Below are 27,686 nucleotides of genomic sequence, written 5' to 3'. Positions count from 1 at the left end.
TAGGATTACTCAAATCTAGGGTTTTGATAATTCTTCGGCCCATAGTTGATTAACGAGATGCATAGTCGAATTACATCTATATTAATAGACTATCCCATATCATTTAATAGACTATCCCACTGATATAATTTGACTATGGATCTCGTTAATCGACTATGGGCCGAAGAATCATCAAAATCCTAGATTTGAGAAGTGACGGCGGCGGATTTGTGTTTTAAAATTAATAGACTATCTCATATCATTTAATAGACTATCCCATATATCTAATTCGACTATGAGTTTAGTTATTTGACTATTGGGCCGAAGAATCAACAAAATCCTAGATCTGATAAGTGATGGCGGCGGATTTGTGTTTTAATATTGTTAGACTATCCCATATCATGTAATAGACTATCTCATTGATCTAATTCGACTATGGATCTCGTTAATCGACTATGGATCCCGTATTATTCAACCACGTAGTATATTAATAATTTCAATATAGTACATTAATCTGCTATGATAGTATATTACGGTTATAGTAGTGATATGAAATTGTGTTATAAACAATATACCACTGAAATGACAAGAACATTGAGAACAAAACCAACGTAAAGTATTCCAACATAACCAATAAAATAGTACATTAATAATCTCATAATTTCAATCTAGGGTTTTGATAAAATACTTAAAACACATCATAACACAATCAAACCAATATGTCGAGTTAAAAAACTCTAGTACATTAATAATCTCATAATAGTATAATAAGATGATAATGGTAGTATGATACGGTATTCATAATAGTATACTACTGTATTACAACGGTTTAACACTTAACCGAAGTTACCGAGCCATTACATCGTAAACACGACATTAATTAAACATATCAAATCTTAGGGTGGTTTGGAAATAACAACCATCGGAATCATTTGAATTCATTGAGTTTATGTCCTCGTCGCTATCATCAGGAATGCAGTCGACTTCTTCTTCGAACAACTGCACAAAGCATGCATTCAATGCCTCACTTCCAGTGGCATCAACGGCTCCAACTAGTTCACCCCCACCCCCTGTTCCATCATCAATAGAAATAACAACTTCAGCATCATATGAACCTAAAATCATGAAACGAACTTAAAAATGATTAAATAGACTGCAAATACATTTGAATGACAATAAATTAACATCATCAAAAATAAACTTGAAAATGCATAACCCATACAATCAGTTAAAAAAAACTGCGAAAATGTATTTCAATGTACTACCGAGCACAATAAAATCAACTGTTATAAACAAATAAACCAACTATCACTCGATTATTGCGTAAACCAACTACGACACTCATATAAAACAACTCTGGTCCGACTTCGTGAACCATCCTCTGCCAACTCTGTGAATCCTCTTCCAAACAAACATCATCAGCCAGAATAAGGATGTATATGTGACGACGTAATGTTTTTAAGAAACGATCTACTTTACTACCAATATAATCAACGTATCAACACAAATCTTGAAATGTCTACCCACCATAACACAACAACCCCCGCACAAAAAACAACGAAAATAAAAACGAAAAAAAAAGTTCATACCCGCTTAACGACGGACAACGATGAACGCTCAGATCCGAACCTACCTCCACGCCGGTGAAAACTTCTTCAAAGCCGATGGAAACGATGAATCGATGGAGAAATTCTTCAAAACCGATTGTACACGTTGTGATATTAAATACAGCGAAATTAAAAACGAAAAAAAAAACGAAAAAAACACATTCATACCCGCTTAACGACGGACAACGATGAACGCTCAAATCCGAACCTATTCCCTTGCCCTGAAAAAATCTTCAAATCCGATGGAATACGATGAAACGCTGGAGAAATTCTTCAAAACCGATTGTACAAGATTTGATAGAAACCGCCACGCCGGTGAAAAAATCTTCAAATCCAATGGAAAACGATGAAACGCTGGAGAAATTCTTCAAAACCGATTGTACAAGATTTGATAGAAACCGCCAATATACTCACGTAATTTTATTCCGTGATTTTAGGCAACGTATCAGCAATCTCATATCACGTAGTTAAGGAAATAAATGACGTTCAAAAATAAAACAGGGGTATTAAAGGGAAATTACATAATATATTTTGCCAAGTTGACAAATTTGGGTGTATCTCAAAAAGGGAAAAATTAATTGGATCTACCTCATTAGAAAATATAAACTAGGGGTTATCCCTAATAAACCCTTGTTTATAAGATACTGCACCTTTTCTTTTGTGATTTTATTCTATGGATATTTATATGGGATTATTTCACAAACACCCCTCATATGCATTGTCCAATTAAGAGAGGTCCAATTTTTTTTTTCCTTTTTTAAGATAAATCCAAAATATTATTTAATTAATTATAAATAATTTAATTCACCCTTATACCCTTTTCCTAACCCTATAACTCACGTTGTTATTATTTTCTTTTGAGTAAAAAGCAGTTTACCCCCTAAACTAATGCCCATTTTGCGCTTTGCCCCCCAAACAATTTTTTTTTGCACGTTTTTACCTAAACTCGTGTTTCTGTTGCACGTTGCCCTAAAAACGGTATTTTCCGGTGATTTCTGCCGGAATACTAGACATGCGCGAATCACGTGAGTTTGGCGGGGGCAAACTTGTCTATTCACTTGATTTCCCCCTTTTTCTCCATCCTCTTGCTTTTATTTTTTACTTTTTTTTTTTTTCTCCAGAATCTCTTCTTCTCAAATTTTCAAATCCTCAAATACGCAAAATCAAATTCTCCATTTCTCCTCTTGATTAATCTTCTTCTTCTTCCCCGTCATTTAATCACTAATAGTGCACTAGAAAATGCTTTCCCCAAATTCCTCCTCTACTGCCACCTCCAATTTCCGGCACAGTTATTCTCCCTTTTTGGCCTTCATACTCCCTCTTCAATTTTGTACAGGGATTTTGGACATGAGAGGATTGGGGGATGGGCAGACCGAGGGTTCTTTCGCTTTTTCTCCCTCACGAGAATGCTTCAGCATATCAATTTTCCATGCTCCTGAAAAAAAAAAAAAAAAAAAAAAAAAAATTCAATAGTACAGCAACTAAGAGTAGAAAAAAAACACTTGCTTTTTAATCTTAGTTAAATCAAAATCTCAACTTTGCCTTGGTCTGTCTTCAGTAGCAAAAAAGAAAAAAAAAAAAAATACTCCATTGTTGTTTGCTTTAATATGAAGGTTAATGTTTTTGAACTGTTTATGTGATGTTATTGTTTGGATTTTGGATTGGGGTGCAATTTTATATTCTCCGAATGTAAGAATTTCTTAGTCGGGAGAGGATTGAACTAAGATGGGAAAATTATTTTCTTCAGATTCGAGAATTGGGGATTCTTTTCGAATAATCAATTGGACTGTGAAATTGAGTTTTGCGATACAGAGGAGAAAAGTGTTTTCAAAGGGAGAAAATCTGCGTTAAAAATGGAGGATGAAGGATGGTGTCGGTAGAGAAGAAGGGGAATGAAGTATACTAGTGAACAGACAAGTTTGCCCCTGCCAAACTCACGTGATTCGCGCATGTCTAGTATTCAGGCGGAAATCACCGGAAAATACCGTTTTTAGGGCAACGTGCAACAAAAACACGAGTTAAGGTAAAAACGTGCAAAAAAAAATTGTTTGGGGGGCAAAGCGCAAAACGGGCATTAGCTTAGGGGGCAAACTGCTTTTTACTCTTTTCTTTTTTTCCTCAGATTTCTTTTCTCTTTCTTCTTTTAACAGTAGCCGCCTCCGCCTCTCTTCTCTCGACCTCTTCTCCAAATCTCGGCCCTCTTCGCGGAGGGTGAGAGATCCTGTAACCAATCAAAAAAACTCGGCCCCCTTCGCCGAGGGGTGAGAGTTCCCGTAACCAATCAAATTTTTTTTCCTCAGATTTCTTTTCTCTCTCTTCTTTTAATAGTAGCCGCCTCTCTTCTCCCGATCTCTTCTCGAAATCTCGGCCCTCTTCTCCCGATTTCTTTTTCCTCAGATCTTTTTTAAGAATATAGGTTTAATATATATTTTAATCAAAAAATTGGATATCGTAACCAATTAAGAAAGAAGCTCACCGGCATCCAAGCCACCACTGCGCAACCGAGCCATCAGCCGCCGTTTAAAATCCGGCGACGAGTAATTGTCGCCACCGGCGACTTCTGCCAACGCTTCCTCAACCTCAGCATGAATGATGCTTGTGACGGCGTCGTCTTGGTCGCAATTGAAAATTTCTTCAGAGAATCTTCGAGTTCGAAATCCGGAGAGTTGTTTTGATCTGATTCGTCATCGTCGTCAATTTTTGGTTACGATGTGTTTATTATGAACATGTCCTGACTATGTTCAGTGGTATTATCTTAAGTGGTTTTCATTATTTTTACTGTGCTAAGTAGGTTATGTGGGTGCTGGCTATTTGAAATCGAAGAAAAAAAGTTATAGGTGGTTCTGAATTACATATCTCTAACGTTTGCACATATTATAACCAAGTTATTTTGTTTGTGTTGTTATTTGAATCCATTTAATGATCTGTGTTGTATCTCTTTTTTTGGGTTTTCAAGTATGGTGTTGTGATTTGTGCCTAATTTAATTATGTGGTTTTGAATTATGTGCTTTTGAAAATGTCCTGTGGTTACGAATTAAGTGCAGTTGATACGAATGTTGTGTGGTTTCTTTTTTGGGCAAATTACGGCCATCCCCCTGAGCTATGGTCAAATTACGAAACCCCCCCTCCTGTTTAGGTAATTACAGCCATCCCCGTCAACTATGTATTTATCTTACGAAAAGACCCCTCCAGAGGTAAATTTAGGGATGTTAATTCGGTAAAATCGGACCAAAAATTTCGGTACGCCAACATTTCATACCTTTTACCGAACTAAATATACGATTTGGTTCGGTAAATAACAGAATTACATAAATTTTACGTAAAAATATTTAAAAGGAGGGGGTGGCTGTAATTACCCAAACAAGAGGGTTTTTTTTCGTAATTTGACCATACCTCGGGGGGGGGGGGGGGGGGGGGGGGGGGGTGGTGGCCGTAATTTGCCCTTCTTTTTTTGTTGTGTGATTTGAACCTATTTCTTGCATTCACAATGAGAGCCTTTCTGTTAAGTGTATATTTATACACTTAATTATACCTTTTAATTGGAGCTTTTGGTGTGTTTTAATGATAATTGGTGCTTAAAATGGCTATTATTTGTATTTTAGGTGCAAATTGGAGAATTGACAACTTTTGGGGTGAAAACTGCAAATTCAGAGAAAAAGTGGGCCAAAAGTGAAAAAAATCAGATTTCCTGCAGAATTAAAGCCCGCGCGGCCGTGCGGATTTTAAAGCATAATCTCGCACGGCCGTCCGGATGGACGTGAAGGCGCAGTGAAGGAATTTTAATTACACAAGGAAACCCGCCCTATTATATTTTTGCACCCTATTTAAAGGCCACAAGCACACAATTAGAGATATCTTTTACCTTTTATCTTAAATCTTTAGGTTTTTATTTTTTCATCTTTCTACACGCGATCAAGGAGCACAAGAACGAAGACGAAGACTTGACGAATCTTCATCCTAGTTCCCCTCTTTGACTTTTATTTATAGCTTTTATGATTTTTATTACTTTTATGTTTTTCGTTATGAGTAGCTAAGTTTTTAATCTAGGAATTTGATTGGAACCCTATGTGGGGATTGTGAACCCGTTTTCTTGAGATTATGCAATTATGATTTTATGATTATTTCTTATACTTGTTATGATTGTTAGTGCATGAACTTGATCAATTTATGTGCTTTATCTGTGATTATTGGGATTGACTTGACAGAGCTATTTTGATAATTAGACGGTAAGTATAAGAGCCTTCGAGTAGTTTTCACCGGATGAGTGTGTCAATTGCATGTGGTGTCGTAGACATACAGATATCACCTTAGGTAGCCATTTACGAGACTTGTGAGTTAATGCTTTATTTATAATTGGTTTGCATAGACATATAGTGAATCGTGTATGAATAATAGACTCATAATACACGCGACAGCGGGTTATGAGTAAATTAGTGTCTCGGGTTAATAATCATGAATCATATATTTCATAATTGAGGGGTTTTGGGTGAGCAATTCTTGCATAGGGGGAAGATAAAATCCTAGGTCCGTTTTTATTGATATTTTCTCGTGTTTATTTGCTTTCATAATTAGTTTAATTTATTTAGTTAATTAATTTGACAACCTTGCGTAGGCTGGATAAAAATCGTAATTGTTAAAATTTGGTACTTAGGATTAAATAATTTGCGTATTCCCTGTGGGATCGACATCCGACTCTCACGAGTCTACTTTACTACTTGTTTGTGATACGTACACTTGCGTGTGGGTATTTAGCACCCAACAAGTTTTTGGCGCCGTTGCCAGGGAATACGGCTAAATTATCTATTTATCCTAATATTAAATTTGAGCAATTTTTCTTACTTCAGTCGTTTTATTAATTTTATTTAATTAATTAATTTTTTTTTATTTTGTTCTAGGTACTTTTTATGCGACAATGGAAGAAGAGAATAATCGTATGGGAGATGACCAAGGGCGCCTACCGAATGCAGCAGGAAATATCGTCAACGAGCAAGAGCAACGCCAGCTAATTAATCCATCACCTCGTCAACGAGCACTGCATGAGTACGCCGTCCCGACACTCAATGGGGTCCAATCAAGCATCCAGCAGCCCCCCATTGAAGCCAACAATTTCGAGATTCGAGCGGGACTCCTCACGATGCTCCAAAACAATGGTCTATTCAGCGGATTAGCTCATGAAGATCCACATCTTCACTTGGTCAACTTCCTCGAGACGTGTGACTCGCACAAGATGAACAGAGTAACACCCGAAGCACTGCAACTCCGCCTGTTCAAGCACTCCCTACAAGGAGCAGCCCGAGAATGGTTGCAAACTCGCGCACCGCACTCCATCTCGTCTTGGGCCCAGCTAGCGCAACTTTTCATGAACACATACAACTCCCCAACAAAAACTGAGAGAATCCGGAGAGAAATTCAAAATTTCATACAAGAAGCCGGTGAAGCATTATTCGAGACGTGGGAGCGGTTCAAGCAGCTAGTAAGGAGGTGCCCGAATCACGGACTTCAAGAGTGGCGCCAATTGCAAATATTTTACGATGGATTGCAAGACAACTCGAGAACCGTGCTTGATTCGGCAGCTGGAGGTATGTACATGAGTTTGACCTACGACGAAGCATACGAGCTCTTGGAACGAATCGCTAGGAATAAATACATGCGAGCATCGGACCGGTCGAATAGCGGAGCAGTCAAGACGGGCGGAATTTTGGAGTTAGATGGAGTCACCGCAATCACGGCCCAATTGGAGAAGCTATCGAAGCAAGTAGCGGCTTTGCAGGCTCAGCAAGTCCACGCAGTCCAAGTTCCCGACCAACGCATAGAAGAAACGGAGTCTCTGAATTATGTGCATGACACCAACCGACAACAGAGGAACCCGTACCCCAACACGTACAATCCCGGATGGAAGGATCACCCCAACTTTGGATGGGGAGGAAATCAACAAGGACAAAGGCAAGCACCACCTCAAGCTCCACCCCAAGGAGTTGACCTCGCTGACATCTTAGCAAAATTCATGACGGCGACTCAAGCATCCATTCGGAACCTTGAGACACAAATGGGGCAACTTGCAAACCAACTAAACGCGAGGCCGTCGGGAGCACTGCCGTCGAATACGGAAGATCCTCGAAAGAGCAACATCGAGCAGTGCAATGCTGTGAGTTTGCGAAATGGGAGGCAATTAGAAGAAGTTCCTAAAAAGTCCTTTGCACCACCGCCTATTGTAGAGGAGCCCAAGGAAAAAACCGAGGTCGGGCCAAGCAACACAAAGATCACAGTAAGTGAACCTACTCCCAAGGTACCTTTCCCTCAACGTTTTCAAAACTCTAAGCTTGATATGCAATTTCAGTCATTTTTGGATTATCTTAAAAAATTGCATGTTAATATTCCTTTTGTTGAGGCACTTAAGCATATGCCGAATTGGGTTAAGTTTATAAATGAACTTGTATCGAAGAAGATGAGGCTTCCGGAATGTGCAGCAATCATAGACCTCAATGAGCAAAGTAGTGCTATCCTTGCAAATAAAATTCCACCGAAGCTTAGATCAGATCCGGGCAGTTGTACCATTCCATGCACAATAGGTACTAGGTATTTTGGGCGGGCGTTGTGTGATCAAGGGGCGAGCGTAAATTTAATGTCGTTATCAATTTATGAGAAATTGAATTTAGGAGAAATTAAGCCTACTTCCGTGACCTTGCAGCTAGCCGATAGATCTTTTACTCACCCTTTAGGTATAGTGGAGGATGTATTGGTCAAGGTAGATAAGTTCATACTCCCGGCCGATTTTCTAGTACTAGACATAGAGGAAGATGAAAATATTTCCCTTATCTTAGGACGCCCCTTCTTAGCAACCGGTAGGTCAATTATTGATGTAGGAAAGAGAGAGCTAAGAATGAGTGTGGGGGAAGAAACAGTGATCTTCAAGGTGTACCGGGTGGATGAAAAGCCTATTACGGCTAATGGATGTTATCTTCTTGATGAGGTAAGTGATTCTAAACTTTTTCCTGTTAAATTACATGATTTAAATTTTTTTGTGGATACTAATGTGCATGTAGGAGAACATAAGAAAAAGGTTGAGTTGGTTACAACACCTACTCAAAACACCGTGATAAAAGACGATGTTGGCAAGCCTCATGACATCAAGAAGAATAAATTCAAGGGCAGTCATAAGCGAACCAGTCGAAAGAAGAATCGGATCAACCCATTTATTCAAGACTTTCTCCAAAAGGAAGTTAGGAGATGGGTTCAAAAGCTAAGGAATTGAAGAAGAGGAACAAAGTCTGGCTGAAGACTATAAACTTAGCGCTTCTCGGGAGGCAACCCGAGCTTTCGTTTTTCTTTTCTTTTATTTTTTTTTTATTTTATTATTTGTGTTTTTATTTATTTAACTTGTTAGTGTTTGCTCTTATTTTATTTCAGCTTTGGAAAAAAAAAAAAAGTTTCAGGGGCACTAATAAGAAGTTTTTATTTTGCAGGGACCTAATTGCAAACACTGGCACGGCCGTGCGAAAAAGACAAGGAATCCCGCACGGCCGTCCGAGAAACGGACCCAGCCACTGCCTTAATTCACCAAATGGCACGGCCGTGCGGATTATAGGCCAAAATCTCGCACGGCCGTCCGAGATTCGAAGGGCTACTGCCCAAATCCGGTGTTTGGTACGGCCGTGCGGATTTTAGGCCAAAATCCCGCACGGCCGTCCGAGGGGAAAAACAGACAGATTAAATAGGGGTTTTCCAAACCCCAATTTTCACAATTCCAATTTCCCCCCTCTCTTCTAATTCGAACCCTACCCCCTCTTTTCAAAATTTTCGATTTACTTGGACCAAATTCACCGAAAAATTCACCAATTGCACACACATACTTCTTATCTTGGTGAATTCTTGTTGATTTGTGCAGGGAGGCTTCAAGAAAGGTGCAAAATTCTCCAAAAATCCATTCCACCAAGAACGCCCACAAGGTGTTCGACGAATTGCCCAAGTCAAGTTTGGGGGAATTTTTGCGCATTAATCCACTCCTAATCCCTTCTACACACATTCTCAAATCATGGGGAAACGAGGACGTGACGGAGAGGGCACTTCCAAAGGCGAAAGCACTTCAAAGGGCAAGGGGAAGGGCAAGAAAACCGCCGAGGTGTTGTGCGATGGACCCCCCATTTGGTCCGAACTATCCACCGAAGAAAAGTACGAGTTAGAGTGGAAATGCATCAACCAAGTCGGCAAGGCGTGCCTTACATTCATATGTGCCAACCTCATTCCCACCCGCTCGAGGACTCGCGTGGACCCCGAACGGTGCGCTTTGGCATACTACATCCTCAAGGGCACCCCGATCAACATTGGCGTAATCATATCCGGCCGATTTTGGACCTCCATGGTCAACAACTCCAAGGGGTTTTATTTCGCTTGCCTCATTACCGGCTTATGCAAGAAGGCGAAGGTCCCAACCAAACTGACGGACATTTTCACATCGATTCGGAATCCGATGAATGACCTTGCGGCCCGGCAATACAAGGCACCCATCCAAGATGGCGAGCAACCCGTCGAGAACCAACCAATTGCTCCGCCCGAGGGTCCAAGCACAAGTTCGGACCGGCGATTCCAAAGAAGAATGGAGCGAGAGTTGGTGATCACGAGAAATCGGCTTGCCACGGTGGAGCACAAGGTGAGCACGATCGAATCCCTCCAACGGTGGTCGGGAAAGATGCTCCAAGCCATTGTGCGCCATTTGGCATGTGGCAATCCCGAGTGTGAAGAACCGGCTCCGTTGCCCGCACCGATTCTTGAGCCGGTACCCGAGCTTTCGGATGATGACGGAGATGGTAATGCTCATGCGCAAGGAGGAGTTGGTGAGCAACCCGACGATGGTCCCTACGCTTAAAAACAGGTGTTTTCTATCCTTAAACTTCGGGCGAATCACATTGAGGGCAATGTGAATTTTAAGTTTGGGGGTGGTTGATTACTTGTTTTCATTTATGTGCGCTTTAGTTGTGTTTTATTGTTTTTATTTTGCATGCGTTAGTTTTTGTTTTAGTTGCCGTTTTATTATTTTCGTTTCGATTAAAAAAAAAAAAAAATTGTTCGATGCATCGATGAACTACGATGATGGGAGATGGTCAATGTTTGATGATGAAATTGCTTGTTTTATGTTGAAAAGGAGTAGATATTTGTTTAGCTTTCGATTCAACGGAACGTAGAAGTGAATTATTGCTAGGAATCACACTTTGTGCATTGCTTTGGTTGAATGTTTTGCATTTTAAATTTGGAATTTATTTGTGCTCAATCATGCTTTGTTCGGTTTTAAATCTCACCTTAGGACATTTATGATACGAAGTGTTGAGAGTAAGTGATTTGGGATATGATTTGGGCCTTCTTTGAACCGTTTGAGCCTTTCAAGCCTACCCTTTTGTTGAATTTATCCTTAGAACCTTGATTTGAGCCTCAGAGAAAAGGTGTTCTTTCTTTTAGCCAATATGTGGAAGGTAGAAAAGTGGAGATTATTGAATAATTATCCCTTGAAGGACGATCGAAAATTCTTATAAGATCTTTCTTCTTCTTCGATTCAAAAAAAAAAAAAAAATAAAAAAAAAAAATAATAGATATATATGTGCATCTTCATATATATATATATATATATATATATATATATATATATATATATATATATATATATATAATATATATATATATATATATATATAAATTCTTCGGAAAAAAAAAAAAAAAAAAAAAAAAAAAAAAAAAAGAGAAAAAGAAGAAGAAGAATAGTTTAGAAGGGAGACATAAGGACTAGTTGTGAATTCGGAATGAAAACTCGATCCATTGCCTAAAAGGCAATAGTGTTGACGTGTGAATTTTGGAGAATCAAGTTTATTAAAGTCCCTAGAGGTGAATTCATTGTTTCAAACGCCTATCTTTCAATTTTTGGCGTAATCACCTCAATTCAAGAAAATTAGCCACACATTCCCATAATTACCTACCTCGGACCAAAGAGCCTAACAATTGAAAGCAACAAAGTCCCAATGATCCCAATAGCTTATTGTTCAATATTAGTTGAGTAAAATAATTTGGTGAGTATTTGGAGTCAAATATATGCATGTAAGTATAAATTCTTTCTATCTTTAACTTGCAAATATTGGATACTTGAAGCAATTGTATGATTTGTGGTTTTTGGTAATAGTGAGTGACTAAGTGCCGTTGAATGTTAAGCTTGCGAATACCTATGAATTGTCATCATAATTGCAAGTTCTGAAAACGCGAAGTTGACCCATCAATCTATGTAATGAGATGTATGGTTTTGTTTTGTGTTCTTAATTTGATTTTACTTGAGGACAAGCAAAAGTTCAAGTTTGGGGGTGTGTTAAGTGTATATTTATACACTTAATTATACCTTTTAATTGGAGCTTTTGGTGTGTTTTAATGATAATTGGTGCTTAAAATGGCTATTATTTGTATTTTAGGTGCAAATTGGAGAATTGACAACTTTTGGGGTGAAAACTGCAAATTCAGAGAAAAAGTGGGCCAAAAGTGAAAAAAATCAGATTTCCTGCAGAATTAAAGCCCGCGCGGCCGTGCGGATTTTAAAGCATAATCTCGCACGGCCGTCCGGATGGACGTGAAGGCGCAGTGAAGGAATTTTAATTATACAAGGAAACCCGCCCTATTATATTTTTGCACCCTATTTAAAGGCCACAAGCACACAATTAGAGATATCTTTTACCTTTTATCTTAAATCTTTAGGTTTTTATTTTTTCATCTTTCTACACGCGATCAAGGAGCACAAGAACGAAGACGAAGACTTGACGAATCTTCATCCTAGTTCCCCTCTTTGACTTTTATTTATAGCTTTTATGATTTTTATTACTTTTATGTTTTTCGTTATGAGTAGCTAAGTTTTTAATCTAGGAATTTGATTGGAACCCTATGTGGGGATTGTGAACCCGTTTTCTTGAGATTATGCAATTATGATTTTATGATTATTTCTTATACTTGTTATGATTGTTAGTGCATGAACTTGATCAATTTATGTGCTTTATCTGTGATTATTGGGATTGACTTGACAGAGCTATTTTGATAATTAGACGGTAAGTATAAGAGCCTTCGAGTAGTTTTCACCGGATGAGTGTGTCGATTGCATGTGGTGTCGTAGACATACAGATATCACCTTAGGTAGCCATTTACGAGACTTGTGAGTTAATGCTTTATTTATAATTGGTTTGCATAGACATATAGTGAATCGTGTATGAATAATAGACTCATAATACACGCGACAGCGGGTTATGAGTAAATTAGTGTCTCGGGTTAATAATCATGAATCATATATTTCATAATTGAGGGGTTTTGGGTGAGCAATTCTTGCATAGGGGGAAGATAAAATCCTATGTCCGTTTTTATTGATATTTTCTCGTGTTTATTTGCTTTCATAATTAGTTTAATTTATTTAGTTAATTAATTTGACAACCTTGCGTAGGCTGGATAAAAATCGTAATTGTTAAAATTTGGTACTTAGGATTAAATAATTTGCGTATTCCCTGTGGGATCGACATCCGACTCTCACGAGTCTACTTTACTACTTGTTTGTGATACGTACACTTGCGTAATTAACTTATAAGATTTTTTATTTTCGATTTTTCATTTCCTGTATATGTGTGTGAAGTTGAACTTGGTCTGATGTGTTTTAATACCACAGCTCGTGGACGGCTGCTGCAAAGTTCTTTCGATACATCAGCAACAATGCACCATCAAGAATGGTGATTGTACGAGCAATCACCGTAAAATATACGGAGTGTCCTTTATAGTGGTTTTATATCTTCTTTTCGCATAATTTTTGATGTGTTCTTATTAGAATTCATAGTGATTTTCGATGTTTATATAGTTGTGTATATAAAGTAGTTTTCATGTTTATATAGTTGTTTTATACGGAGTGGTTTTCATGTTTATATAGATGTTTATACGGAGTGGTTTTCATAATGTATGGCTTTGTCTTTGATAATTTATAGTGGTTTTCAACAATTTTATAGTAGTTTTCAATAAATTTTGTACAAATTTATATATAATTTTATATACATAGTGGTTTTTATGTTGACATAGTTGTTGTACAGAGTGGTTTTCAAGTTTACATAGTCGTTATACACAGTGGTTTGCATGTTATATAGTTGTTATACAGAGTGATTTTCATGTTTATATAGTTGTGTATACATAGTCGTTTTCATATTTATATAGAGTGGTTTTTATTTAAAAAACTGGAAAGAAAATAAAAAAAAAACATTTAAAAAAATTGAAATTAAGAAAAAAGAAAAACCACGAAAAAACAAAAATAAAAATGAAATCATGTTTTTAAATTAAAAATAAAAAAACATGAAAAATATAAATAAGAAAAAAATAAAATTAAAAAAAAAACCGAAAATAAAAAAATAAAATAATTACAAAATTTTCTTTTAAATCGAAATAAAGAAAACCATTAAACAAAATAAAAAAGAAAAGGAAAAAAACCTGAATTGGCGTGATGAGGGGAATGATTTTAGGAGAAGATTTGGATGTAGATTATGGGTATATTTTTTTAAAAAATTAAATAATTTTACTAATTAATAGTTAGCGGGGGCATATATAGTTTTTCAGGCCCAATGGATTTATCTCAAATATCATTTATAAAAGAATGATTTATCAAGAATTAAAATCCCAATGAAGGATGTTTGGCATATTGCCCCTATTTATATATACTTGTAATAAGCATCGGCCGCCACGTGTAGTGCGTTTAATACGAACAAGTGGCAATGTTTTGAGGGAATAATAATATAAGGGGCATCAATCAGCCACTTGGCTAGATAATTAGCTCCTCTTTACCCCCCCTCTCTCTCTCTAGACCTTTCGCAATACCAACTTTTAGATAGCGGCAAAAAATAAAATTCTCCGTCAAGAGGGGTAATGGAAGCTTGAATCCTATCCAAAGGGGATGAGGTGTGGGGGTGGGTGAAGATGCGATTTTTTTTAGGGTTTTTTAATTTTATTTTTCCAAATTTTGCAAGCGGAAAGGGTTTTGATGCATATGCAGAGAGAAAGCTTCAAACAATTGGATTTGATGTAAGCTTATTAACTAATTCGACGCTCCTCCATTTTTAATTCTTGTGTGATGTTCTATTGCCATGCATAAAGGTTTTCTATTTTCTCTTCGTTTTTAACCTGCTCGATAAATTTATATCTCTGTGTATGACTGTGTGTGTGTGTGTGTGTGTGTGTGTGTGTGTGAATAAGTCTGAATTCGTGTACAGATCATATTTTACTTGACTTGACGAAAGTCTGAATCCGAGATCCATGTATGTACTACATATATATGCGTTTATGTATATATACATATATAGAATTGTAGAGGAATATATATAATAATAATAATATATAAGGCTGTAAATTGGCAGGATCTGTACTTTGTTCTTCCTCTGGCTCTCAAGGTGTGTTTTATTTATTTAAAATGGTGGAGTCTTGCACTCTTTTGTTCCGTTTCCTGCAAATACGAGACGCTAGTTTTAACAAGCTTGCAAAACAGAAATAGTATTGAATTATATATCAAAATATGTTCCTCGTTTCAACAATTTCGAATCGAAGCGCATTTTGCATCTCATCACGTTTCCTTGTCTCTTACAAATTTTAATATCTTAAGTACCTTTGCTCGACAACAATTTCAAGTAAATAATAGAACCACTTTAAAGGTGATTGAAAAAATTGACTAACAAGAATCACTTTGCCTTTTAGGGGTGGACCTTCATCGGGACTTATCGAAATCCATTTTATGAGTTTTATCTTATTTTAAGGTGCATTTTTTTATTCGAGACTTTAACATAGTGCTCCGGCTCCCCAATATCTAAGTAAATAATAGAAAAGTGATTTACCAAATGTCTAATCAAATGCACGTATGCTGAAAATATATCTTATTTAAAGGTGCATTAGTATATGAATAATATTGGTACAAATGCGGTTTAATACATGAATCAAGATTTAAATCGAGCTAAAATCAAATTGTCGACTATGGTACGAGACAAGGAGAACTTTTGAACTATTGTTATTTTTGTTTGATATCTTTTTCTTCCTTCTTTCTGCACTATCATGTTTTTGTGGGCACATCTCATGTTCGTCTAGAGTCGCATCTATGCAATACAACATGCCATGCAATAAAGAAAATGATGAAGTGTAGAATTGATTACTGTACTTTATAATTTTGGAAGTGCCCATTTATTCCTTTCATAACCCATTCTTGCATACAAAGTCATGTTTTTGGTATTGTTGCTATGTGCCTCTACGAATACAAAGTTTCGATTAACAGGTTCGACTCACATGATATATAATCTCGATTTTGAGATCTCACCGTGCCTAGAACTTTTGCCTAAATGAGCAGGGGAAGCTCGTTTTCTCTCAACTCTTTTCTATGTACAAGGCCAAATCTAGGTCTTGCTCCAAAACACTTAAAACTCTATTTTCATCAAAAACACGTAGCATGAAGCACAGTGTTTCTAAATGCAGGGCCGACTAAATATCTCTTTCTTTCTTGGTCTCTTCTACACGCAAACTACGTTCCTAACAATATTGAATTTTTTTCGACTCGTGTAGGATTTCGAGTACTAAAATGGTGAATTTTTTTCGACTCGTGTTATGATGCATAAATCAATCGCAAGTCAATTTTTCTATGCAGCTAAATCAATTATTCCAGTTAAGTGGGAAGTCACTCTTAAGAGTCGTCGAAATGATGAAATTCTGCAGGGTCAGAAAAATCAAGAAACTATATATTATTTATATTAAGCTGATAATATCCTCTAGTCCGAATACGAAGAAGAGAGTCAACTTGGTTATGTTTCTTCCCTTAAAACATATATAGTGAATCGACGTCAACAATTAAAGGAAGCCTAATTTTTCATGTGAAGATTATTCAACCACGTTTTGCAGATAGAGTTTTGTTTTGTATGCAATGATAAAAGTGGTGTGGGCTAAAGCGAAGCATATATCCCATATATGTTCAACCGTTAAAAACAGAGCAGTATTTAACAAAAGCTCGAATACCGAAGAGGGGTCAAGCAGCTTACACACCATGCAACAAGGGCCTTGCTCACAATTAAGAGGTAGGTAGATATTCCTCTAGCACCTTTTATTTATACCTGCATCCATTTTTATGATTCTGCAGATATTTTATTTTTTATTTTACACATAAAAGTTTGAACGAGGTCCGTCCGGTGTTGTATGCTTCCATTTGTCGTTTAGCAGTCTACGGCAATGTTGAGATCTATCACCACCTTCTTTTTCTTAGCACTATTATTGCCTTCAACAATCTGTAATATGTAAACAATTGTGTGTAGTAAATTCATTTTTGTGATAACATAATATATATATATATATATATATATATATATATATATATATATATATATATATATATATATATATATATATATATATATATGCAGGGTTTCAACTTTAATAACCTCGTTGAAATGCTTTTTTTCTTCTTCCAGCATCTTTTCCTGATCACATAATATAAGCTGTTGTAAGGTTTTATCTTTTATCACACACACACACTGGAGAATACTCGGATTACAGCAATTTCCCTGCAATATAATAGTGGCAAAAATAGATTTCCGCACCTTTTCCTGAAGGCTTGACTGAGCATCCGTCATCAATTTTGTCTGCATAGAGTAATAAATTCTGACATCACAATGTTGTATGAATGGAAAGGCAATAATACCATGTTTTCTGGAACTAACTTTAATATGTTTTTACAGGTTGACAAGAAACTGGGAAGAAGCCTGCTAATTGTTCAAGAGGTTCGAACATTCTTGCCACATAAGCTCAGCTCATCAAAAAGGTAAACAAAAACTACTATATCAATTCATTGAATATACATCTATGATGGAGAGTGAAGATGAAACCTTAGTCGAACGTATATCCATTAATGCAGTCTCAAGATGTTTCTGCATGAGCCCAAGGTCCGCCACACTTATCTTGTCAACATGTGGCTCCTTAAGTTCACTATGGGAAAGAAATATAACTTGTGAGTAAACAACCCCGAAAGCGTTACAACAAAATCAAAATTAAATTATTCAGAAATCGGGAGTTACCTTCCAACAGTTTTGAGAAGCTCACTATATGTAAGATAATCACCGTTTCTGGAGTACAGATCCTGCCATCAATCACCGGTTTTTGACAATGCTATCAATTCTACTACTTATTCATAGACTCTAAGCTCGAGGGGAGTGTTACGTCAACTTAAGGTGAACATTGGATGTTGGTGGTTGACTAAAATCAACTAGGTACGTCGACTAATTTATCGTTACGTGTTAGAAAATTAAGAGATCACAGATCGAGAAACCATCTACCAAAAGTATCATAAGATTTAACATAAAATCTTCTCTCGAATGACATATATCATTAAACTAGTTGATTTTGGAAAAGGAACACTAGATCCAGAGCGAGAGTGAATGGGAGCGAGATAACAAAGAGTGACATAGAGAGCAATAGAATCGAGATAAAGCATATATTAAAAACGACTAAATTAAAAAGAAAAAAAAAAGAAAAGGAATTACAGTTGAAAAATTAATCTTAAACGTACATTCGGATGGAAGGAATTGATTAATATCTCACAAGAATAAATATCATCAATCAAACTCGTGTATTTATTAATATCACCAATCATGTTTGATAAGTGATAATATTTCAAATTTTAGTAATGCTCCACATTTTGACAATGTAAATGTTGAGTAAGAGCTGTGTATTCAATTTTTCTTTTTTCTTTTTTTTCTTCCAAAATCCATTGTCGGAGGCGTGAATCTTACCTCTGTATCGCAACCATCTTTCTCACTCTCGACTCGACTTTGATATTCTTGCAGGACCTGCGCCATACTGTATATAACAACAACAACAGTAAACGTGAATGCTCATGCAAAAACAAAATAATATTGAGCTACAACCAAAAGAAGAATAAGAATGCAATTGGAATAAAGTTTTAATAAGGCAAGAAGAAATGCAATGATCTTTCACTAAGAAACAAAATCATATGTACTTTATCAAACATGGAATATTGGAAAGTTGAAAAGGACACATTCATAAATTGTCTTTGTAGTAAGTACATTCATTCCTTACAAACGAACAGTATGTTTTTGATCTTACATCTGTCCTTTTTTCGATTAAAAAATAAAATAAAATTATATCTTGCTCGTAGATATGGAACTCTTAAAATTGTGACCAATCAACCAATAAGCAACATGAACTTCTAAATAAACTCAGAATTTTTCATTTGAACTCGTGTCTTAAAAAATGAGATTTGTAATGCTTTTTTTTTTTTAACATATGAAATAATGTTAGAATAGGAGTAAGAGAACAAGAAAAATCGACATCATAAATGCATGATAAGTCATGATCAAAAGAGGATTTGCCAGTTACGAGTAAGAACTTGCAAGATCGAGTACAACAAGATACACTTTGCGCAAATGTTCTTTTTCTCGATTTTTTTCAAATTTAGTTTTGTAAGGAGCAATCGATAGTTACCTAATTTTGATTATGAGAGTCAAAAGTTTAAAGTGAAATCATCAGAATTAAAAGAAAGTTCAATCGGAGGACCAAAACTTGATAATAATATCCACAGTGTGTGCTCAAAGATTTATCTTTTATTGAGGGTATAATACTACACATGCAACATAACATATATTATTTATGGTTTTAGCACTTATGCCCCTATAGTTTGAACTTTATGCATATGAACTCCTTGTACTTTTAATGTATAACATGACCCCTCGTATTTTAATATAAGCACATAATCATCGAGAATGTATAAATTAAAACATTACATGTATTTTGGCAGGTGTTTCATAAAAAAAAGAAATTAAAAATAACTGTTTGCTTGCAAACTATGCAACTTCATTATCTAACATTCAAAAATTCCAAACACACCCTTAAGCAACAGCTTGCTCTTATTGTCCTTCCCTATTTATTAAAATTAATACAAGGTAAAAAGAAATTAAGAATTATCATAATAATTTCAAATGCTCCTTTACTTATTTATTTTGAAATTATACTTTACGTGGTAAAAAGGATAAAATAATATTCTTATTATATGAATAATAAATAAATTATACTTATTGAATAACAATAATATTCTCTAGTCTCTACTGATATTAAATTTGTTAAAGTACGTACAAGAATTAAAATAAATAATTCGTTACAAATAATAATATTATTATAAAATAATTTATGAAACGTTTTACAAAGATGGAAATTAGTTATCTGTGATTCAACAAACGTTGTCATATGCATGAGGATAACGTGTGACAATATATATATATATATATATAAAAGATGGCTCTCAGAGCACATGACTATTAATTAACAAATACTAATACGAAGCAATTTTTTTTCCCGAAGGATACTGTCAAACAGATATGGAGAATAAATTATATTCAATGATTGAATGACAAACACTAACATTGTGTAGGGGTGCTCACGAGTCGGTACGGCTCGGTTTTTGCAATAAATCAAACACGTACCGATAATATAGGTTTTTCATGTTTTAAGAACCGAACATGTCAGTTTCGTCTATTGGTTCGGCATAAAACCGATATTTGATTAGCAGTGAATTTGGACTTTCATTATGTTTGTTTGAGAAAATTAGCAAATAACATCCCAAAATTAACTAATAAAAACATGCCACTTGGAGGCGTTCAAAGGATAAAGGCGCGCTAGGGGAAGACGGTAAATATTTATACTATATCAAAACGACGTCGTTTTGTATAAATCGGTTCGGCTCGATAATTTTTTTATTCTCCATACACAAACCGATATTTTCGGTTTTTCAAAAAAAAAAATACCGTATATGCGATTTTAAGTTAAGACGGTGCTGCATATCGGTTCGGGTTTTTTGGTTTTCGAATTTCGATTTTTCGGTTTCTCGATTTTCTCGCTCATCCCTAATGTTGTGTGCCTTTAAAAACACACATTTTCTGAAAAAATATAATAAAACCAAAATACATCATTATGTATTAGTATTATTATTATTATTATTATTATTATTATTATTATAGGAAAAAAAAATTGAGAATCTAAGAGCAACTTCAATACGAGGAAGATATCAAGATGAAGTATCAAAAACTTAATTGATTTTTCATGTAATACTTTGATATTTCACAAAAAAAAAAAAAAAAAAAATTATGTGCTCCTTCCTCATAGTTATCAAATAAATTATTATCTCTTTATGTTTGTAATATGTTGAAATTGCAGGAGCTATTTTTAAGGAATATTTGAGTCCTCTTCTTTTCTGGGAGCAATTTTGCACCTCAAATTCCTCCACCACTGAAGGAGTACTTTTGAATTTTCAAGTACCGAAATAGTAATTTTATTATCCGATCCCTTTATTAATTCCTCTCTATTGGAGCTGCTCTAAAAGATCGTAAACTTAACTGACTACTAAAATATCTAACAAACTTCTATTTTAGGAATATTAGAACTAGGGTTTTGAAATTCCCACCAACCAACAATTTCAACTCTATGTATGTAAACGAAAACATAATTCAAATAATTAAGAGATTAGGTGGTGTTAATTACCTATTGGCGCTACAATACTGATAAAGCTTTCCTCTCTTGGAGAAGATAATGGCGGCCACGTCGACATCGCAGAGAACAGATAATTCCTTGGCTTTCTTAATCAAGCCGCTTCTTCTCTTCGAGAAACAAACCATCCGAGCACTGTTGTTTTCGATCTGCTTCATCTCGAGCTTTCTTCTCCCCATTTTCGGGAAACAAACGGAAATCTCTCTCTCTCTCTCTCTTTCTTTTTTCTTTTTTTTCCTTTTTCTTTTCTAGAGAGAGAATATAAAATAAAATAAACTTTTCTAAATATTCTGTGGATAAAAAAGCAGCCGCCTTTCCTCGCAAGCAGAATCTTGTTTCTCACACAGTGTGTGTGTATTCACTTATTGGAGGAGCAGGGGGAATCTGTGTGGGAGGATAATTGGAATCTTTGATCTTTGGGAGTAATTCTCGACTTTGCTGTGACTTTTAAAACAAAAGTAAATAAATAATAATAATATATATGTGCGATTACTAACGTGTGTATTATATTAATAGAATAATATAATTTATGATATATATATTTAAAAAAAAAGTAATATAAAGGGGTGTACACGTGGCGCCACGGGGGCGTATATACGAAGCAGACCATGCTATGTTTCCCTTATCTCTGGCCCAATCCCTGTACGACAAGAAGACAAGTAGCTTAGCTATGATTGGCTCCCAATTCCAGAGGTACATTGAATGTTAAAAAGAAGTCTACTTACCAAACTAAACCCATCAATACTACTTATTCATAAAAAGGGGGTTAGACAATTTTTTTTTTTTTTATAAAAAAGTCTACATACTGTCCAGAGGTTTGTAAAAGACTTAAATAGCCCCTCACATTTTAATATGTTCAAATTTCATCATTTAATTTAATTTAACTTCAATCTGACCCCAAATTTCACAAACTATTCAATTTTCACCTTAAGCACAATTTTGAGTACAATTTTGTATGTCGCCGCCGTTGACTTCTTTTTTTTCCTCTTGATTTTTCTGCCGGTTTCCGGCGTTGTCTTTTCCAAATTTTCATTTTTATTTTTTATTTTTTTTCTTTAACATCATTTTTGCCCCCCCCCCCCCCCCCCCCCCCCCCCCCCCGTTTAAACAGCAACATTGATGTGGTTGACAGTAATATTAACAATATTACTGTTAAACACAGTAAAACTAATTATACTGCAGTTTAATACAGTAATATTGTTATATTAATCTCTAGCATAGTAATATTAACACAAAAAAGTCATTATTATTGTGTAATAGAGTAATATTAATATGTTGACCGTTCAACAAAAGGTAAACATAATAAAAAAGTCAAAATAATTAATATTATTGTGGTTGACATCAATATTACTGTTGTTACATAAAAAGCCAAAATAATTAATATTATTGTGGTTGACAGTAATATTACTGTAACAACTGTAATATTACCGTCAACCACATTAATATTATTGTGTTTACAGTAATATTACAATAGTAGACAATAATATTATTACGTTACTCCGTCAACAATTCAAACAAAACAAAAAATTCAAAAAAATAATATTGATGTGGTTGACAATAATATTATTGTATTTACAGTTATTTTACTGTCAACGACAGTAATATAATTACGTTGACTTGTTAACAAATCAAACAAAGTTAAAAAAAATGAAAAAAAAATGAAAAATTAATAATTTTGTCGCTGGCACTAATTGTACTGTCAACGACAGTACAATTACATAAATGTGTTGTCGTTGACAGCACAATTACGTTAATGTACTGTCAACAAAAGTATAATTACGTGAATGTACTGTCATGGACAATATAATTACTGTTAATGACAGTTGATGCGGCTGGGTTTTTCGCTTCAAGGAATCTCGAATTTCCAAGTCCATTCCATATTTGGCATGTTCGTCGCGGACTTGTAAAAGGGGCCGGGAGAGGTGCTCCCGGTATTAGCACTCCGACGCCCAAGTTAGAACCCCTCAAAGATTCGGATAAATATATTCATGAGAAAAATGGTATTTCAAAGACCAAATCTGCTTACCTTGAGGGTGACGAACCCTCTATTTATAGATATTTATAGAAGATGATTTTCGGATGTCATTTATTTTATCCAATTCGGTTAATAGAATCATTTCATGTTCATGACATTTTATAAGTTTTAGTGGTTAAGTTATGAAGATATTTGCTATGTCTTAGTGTTTAAGTCATGAGGTGGCATCTTCAGCTCGTCATTCATCACTCGGCGCTCGGTACTCGGCAGCTTGTCACTCGTCACTCGACACGTCAGCTACTTTCCACTCGACATTCGTCACTCGGCGCTCGGCAGCTCGTTACTCGGCACTCGGCACTTGGCGCTCGTCGGCTCGTCGCTTGGCACTCGGCGCTCGTCGGCTCGTCACTTGGCACTCGACACTCGTGAGCTACCTTCGGCTCGTTTAGAGGTCTCCAGCTCGTCGAGGGTCACCTAGTTCGTCTTTACTTACAATGTATTATATTCTTTGGGCCTTACACTTGTGGGCTCAATGTTTTGGGCAATTTATAAAGATCTGATGAAATAGGCCAACAAGCTCGGATCCCACGTGGTCTTATTTCCTCTTTCGGGCGTGGGCAAATTCTGTTGGACCTTGCCTTTTTGGGTCCTGCAAATATGTCCGGATCAACTACTCCCCCACTCCAAGTTGAACGTGAGAATACAAATTGATCATCTTGGAGTATGCGTTATTTTCTTAACCCACTGACTATGTTCTTAGCTGCTTTTCTTGGGGGTGGATTATGTTAATGCTATGATTTCTCGTTGGTTCAGACTTCTTGCCGAAATGGTGAGTTCGTGCTTGTTTGGTCGGATGAAGCTCTTATCGTTTGATCGGGTAAATGAGCTGAAGAGCTCGGCCAACTATTTTCTTATCCCCTTTGGTTTCCCACTTGAATTTCTTAGCTACAAACTCAATTATACAAAATCTTATATTTTAGTTCATGGAAAATCGAATAAAGAAAAGGTATGGAGATCTTCAATACCCTGCCATTTCTGCCATTTCTCCTTCTTTATTTTCTGTGTAATTTTTCTATGCTTGGTTATATCAATTTCATGTTTCTTGTTTTTATTTTTTATTTCAGGTTTATTTCCATACATTTCGTTTTACAATAATCTTTCAATCAAGCTTGTTCTCGTTATCGTGAATTATGAGAAGCTCGTGCTTCTCTATACTCAGATATTTTTTCTATTTAACGAGCTTGTGTTCACTACCTGAATACTCGGATAGATTTTTTGTTTTAACAAGTTTGTGCTCGCTACCCAAATGCTCAAATAGATTTTCTGTTTAACGAGCTCTTTCTCGCTACCCGAATACACAGATAGATATTATGTTTCAAACGAGCTCGTGATCGCTACCCGAATGTTTGGGTATATTTTCTGTTTAACAAGCTCGTGCTCGCTACCCGAATACTCGGATAGATTTTCTCTTTAACGAGCTCGTGCTCGCTACCCGAATACTCGGATAGATTTTCTTTCTTTAACGAGCTCCGTCTCATTACCCGAATACTCGGATATATTTTCTGTTTAACGAGCTCGAGCTAGATATATTCAAATTCATTTTATGGCAAAATATTTCAAAGTTCCAGCACTCGCTAGAGAATTAAAAATCATGAAAGACTTTCTCATAAATAGATATCAAGTTATATATCACATTATTATATTTGAATTCACCTCACATAAGGACTTTATCTGCCAGGAGCTGGGTAAGATCGATTTGAGCTATTAGAAGTAAATGCAACTTCCAGAATCTCGAGAGATGATTCTGAGCCTGCTCGGCAAACTGACAAGTCGGAAAAATCTCACACCGCGGCAGACTCCTATGCCGGAAAAATCTCACAAATCATAAGAACATGAGCACTAATATTAGTATGTAGATCTAGAGATGATTCTAAAATCAACATGTCAACTGTGGCATCAATTATTCCTTGAAATTAAATATTAGCTTGCCGTTCAAGAAATTGCACACATCAACAGAGTTTATCCGATATTATCCACAAATGTTTTGATAAATTTGCTTAATTTGTTCGCTACGAATTGGAATTAATTAAAGTAATATTCACACTGTTATAATTAGAGACTTCCAGGGTCGTAGTTTTCGCGTCGACAAATACGAGCTGAGCGCGGGTTCGGAGGAGGCATAACTTTCATTTTCATTGGACATATATCAGTACTTGGTAGTTTCTATTGAATTCCTTTAATCAGTAAGTTTATAAATCATAATTTAATTTGTTCATCTAATCTCAGCTCGACGATTGCTATATTCGACGAACACGGCTTAGCAGTTTAATATTCATGCTCTAATTTTTATTTTATTTTTAAGGGATAATGGCAAATAGGCCCATGACAAGGGCACTTAATTAAAATAGGGACATCCAATTTTTTTGTCTTTCAAATAAATCCACCCCATTCAAACTTATTTGCAAATAAGGAAAATCCCTTGATATATACCAAAATTACCCCCAATTCATTGAAACCCAATTCAACTTCAATTTCATGATTTACACCACAATTTAGCCAATTTCATCAATTAACCAATTTTAACCCAAATTTCAATTTTGACCCCAATTTTAACCCTAATTCTTATCAATTCCACCCAATATGATCTAACTTCCTTAATATTACACATTGACCCCGGATTTTAACAAATATATCACATTAACCCCCAAAACTTTTTTTTTTTTCAGAAAATAATTTTTGTTCTGAAATATTTTTTTTCCGGCCAGATTCCGGCGTTGACTTTTTTTTTTTTTTCTAAAAAAAAAATATTTTCATTAATTTTACTGTCTTGACTGTTAAATTACTGTCTCCGGCAGCTATTTAACTGTCGGAGACAGTAATTTAACTGTTAATTGACTATTTTTTTTTTTTTCTTCAAAAATATTTTAATTAATATTACTGTATTTGTTGCTAAATTAATGTCTCCAGCAGTTATTTAACTGTCGGAGACAGTAATTTAACTGTTAATTGACTTTTTTATTCTTAAAAAAATATTTTTAATTAATATTACTGTATTCGTTGCTAAATTACTGTCTCCAGCAGTTATTTAACTGTCGGAGACAGTAATTTAACTGTTAATTGATTTTTTTATTCTTAAAAAAAATATTTTTAATTAATATTACTGTATCCGTTGCTAAATTACTGTCTCCAGCAGTTATTTAACTGTCGGAGACAGTAATTTAACTGTTAATTGACTTTTTTATTCTAAAAAAAAATATTTTTAATTAATATTACTGTATTCGTTGCTAAATTACTGTCTCCAGCAGTTATTTAACTGTCGGAGACAGTAACTTAACTGTTAATTGACTTTTTTTTTTTTTTTTTTTTCCTTAAAAAAAATTTATTTTAATTAATATTACTGTCTTGGATGTTAAATTACTGTCTCCAACAGTAATTTAACTGTCTTAGACAATAATATTAATAATATTATTGTTCGGAAAAATAATATTCATAATATTACTGTCCCAAACAATAATATTACTGTCTGAGACAGTAATATTAATTAAAATATTTTTTTTCTAAGAAAAAACAATTCAAAAAAAAAAAAAAAAAAAAAAGTCAACGCCGGAGACCGGCGGTCTCCGGCGGTCAACGCCGGAATCTGGCCGGAAAAAAAACAGTTCAGAAAAAAAATTATTTTCTGAAAAAAAAAAAGTTTTGGGGGTTAACGTGATATATTTGTTTAAATCCGGGGTCAATGTGTAATATTAAGGAAGTTAGAGCATAATGGGTGGAATTGTTAAGAATTATATTATTGAGGGTATTTTAGACTAAAGACATGGAGATGAGCTTAATTGAGAGACTGTTTTTTTTTTTTGTGGACTAAAATGCATTTAAGTCCCATGTGATGGGCCTTTTTGCCATTTGCCCTATTTTTAAAGCACATCAATAATAAGCAAGATAAATGACATCTCAAATTCATTTAATTTGTTTTCCAAATATTAAAGCTTTACTTAAGCTCTTTGTCATCAGGAAGTACTTATTTATGATCCACTGAAATGTTATGATAGTAGACTAAAAGTATCGCTTTTAACTAGATAATTTTTATTATTGTATTAATAAGGTAAATAGCATATAACCCTCTTGTGGTTTGACCATTTGGCTAACCCCTACTGTTAGAGCAACTTCAACGGGGTTATTAAATGGATTATCAAACCCCTTAACCTCCATTTGACTCCCCAATTTAAAAACTCTATCCTCCAATGGGGTTAGAGCAACTCCAACCCATTGTTATCAAATGAGGTTATTAAATACTCATTTGATAACCAGGATTATACTTTGATATCTATCTCTATACAACTAGTGAACTCCAACCACAAGTATCAAAAAACAATTATCAAACAAATTTATGATTATTTATATATTATTTATTTTTTAATCCATTTTAAATAATCATACAAACCAATTTTTCTGGTAAACTATCCTCAAAATCAATATTATTCAAGTGGAACTTTGTTGAAGCTCTAGAGAAAAAATAAATTGTTGAGATATTTTTTAGATTTGTTTTTCAGTGGAAATTTGTTGAA

The 27,686-nt window shown here is 35.2% G+C and overlaps 1 protein-coding gene and 2 long non-coding RNA genes across 13 annotated transcripts in view; 1 reads left to right on the top strand and 2 right to left on the bottom strand.

The window, feature by feature from the left end:
• Positions 1 to 898: 898 nt before the first annotated feature.
• On the bottom strand, positions 899 to 1,801 carry LOC148766836 (uncharacterized). Its single transcript, XR_016034446.1, has 3 exons — positions 1,755 to 1,801; positions 1,569 to 1,671; positions 899 to 1,049 (listed from the first exon to the last, which is right to left on the bottom strand). It is a non-coding gene; the product is annotated as an uncharacterized LOC148766836 (long non-coding RNA).
• A 12,584-nt stretch (positions 1,802 to 14,385) lies between these two features.
• Positions 14,386 to 27,686, top strand: part of LOC148766835 (uncharacterized) — a 46,037-nt gene continuing 32,736 nt past the window's right edge. The window contains exons 1-5 of one of the 10 annotated variants that reach the window (XR_016034480.1): positions 14,388 to 14,648; positions 15,315 to 16,672; positions 17,330 to 17,412; positions 17,506 to 17,857; positions 18,434 to 18,712. This is a non-coding gene — a long non-coding RNA (uncharacterized LOC148766835). Of the gene's footprint in view, positions 16,673 to 17,329; positions 17,413 to 17,505; positions 17,858 to 18,433; positions 18,713 to 20,816; positions 21,363 to 27,686 lie in introns of those variants that run through there. The other 9 variants (XR_016034482.1, XR_016034481.1, XR_016034483.1 and 6 more) reach the window with 9 other exon arrangements.
• Positions 16,542 to 21,325, bottom strand: LOC105957991 (agamous-like MADS-box protein AGL27). Of its 2 annotated transcripts, XM_012981984.2 has the most exons (7): positions 21,141 to 21,325; positions 18,380 to 18,446; positions 17,666 to 17,727; positions 17,477 to 17,576; positions 17,192 to 17,233; positions 17,033 to 17,071; positions 16,542 to 16,879 (listed from the first exon to the last, which is right to left on the bottom strand). In XM_012981984.2, exons 1-7 carry the CDS (start codon positions 21,323 to 21,325, stop codon positions 16,808 to 16,810), a joined length of 567 nt encoding a protein of 188 aa, XP_012837438.1. In that variant the 3' UTR covers positions 16,542 to 16,807. The 2 variants fall into 2 exon arrangements, with proteins under 2 accessions (XP_012837438.1, XP_088681851.1); XM_088825725.1 differs by lacking the exon at positions 17,192 to 17,233.

Source organism: Erythranthe guttata, chromosome 11 (genome assembly GCF_056151865.1).
Source record: "Erythranthe guttata isolate IM_541 chromosome 11, IM_541, whole genome shotgun sequence".
Classification (NCBI taxonomy): Eukaryota; Viridiplantae; Streptophyta; class Magnoliopsida; order Lamiales; family Phrymaceae; genus Erythranthe; species Erythranthe guttata.
The sequence above is the reverse complement of the archived record's forward strand: the minus strand, read 5'-3'. Positions and strand labels throughout refer to the sequence as shown.

What these genes read in the sequence shown, in the direction of transcription:
- LOC105957991 (XM_012981984.2), bottom strand. Translation starts at nt 21,325, where the DNA reads ATGGGGAGAAGAAAGCTCGAGATGAAGCAGATCGAAAACAACAGTGCT. An exon ending in AGTCAAGCCTTCAGGAAAAG is followed by an intron (nt 17,072 to 17,191) that starts GTGCGGAAATCT and finishes TTATGTGATCAG; the next exon opens with GAAAAGATGCTGGAAGAAGA. An exon ending in AAAAAAAGCATTTCAACGAG is followed by an intron (nt 16,880 to 17,032) that starts GTTATTAAAGTT and finishes TACATATTACAG; the next exon opens with ATTGTTGAAGGCAATAATAG.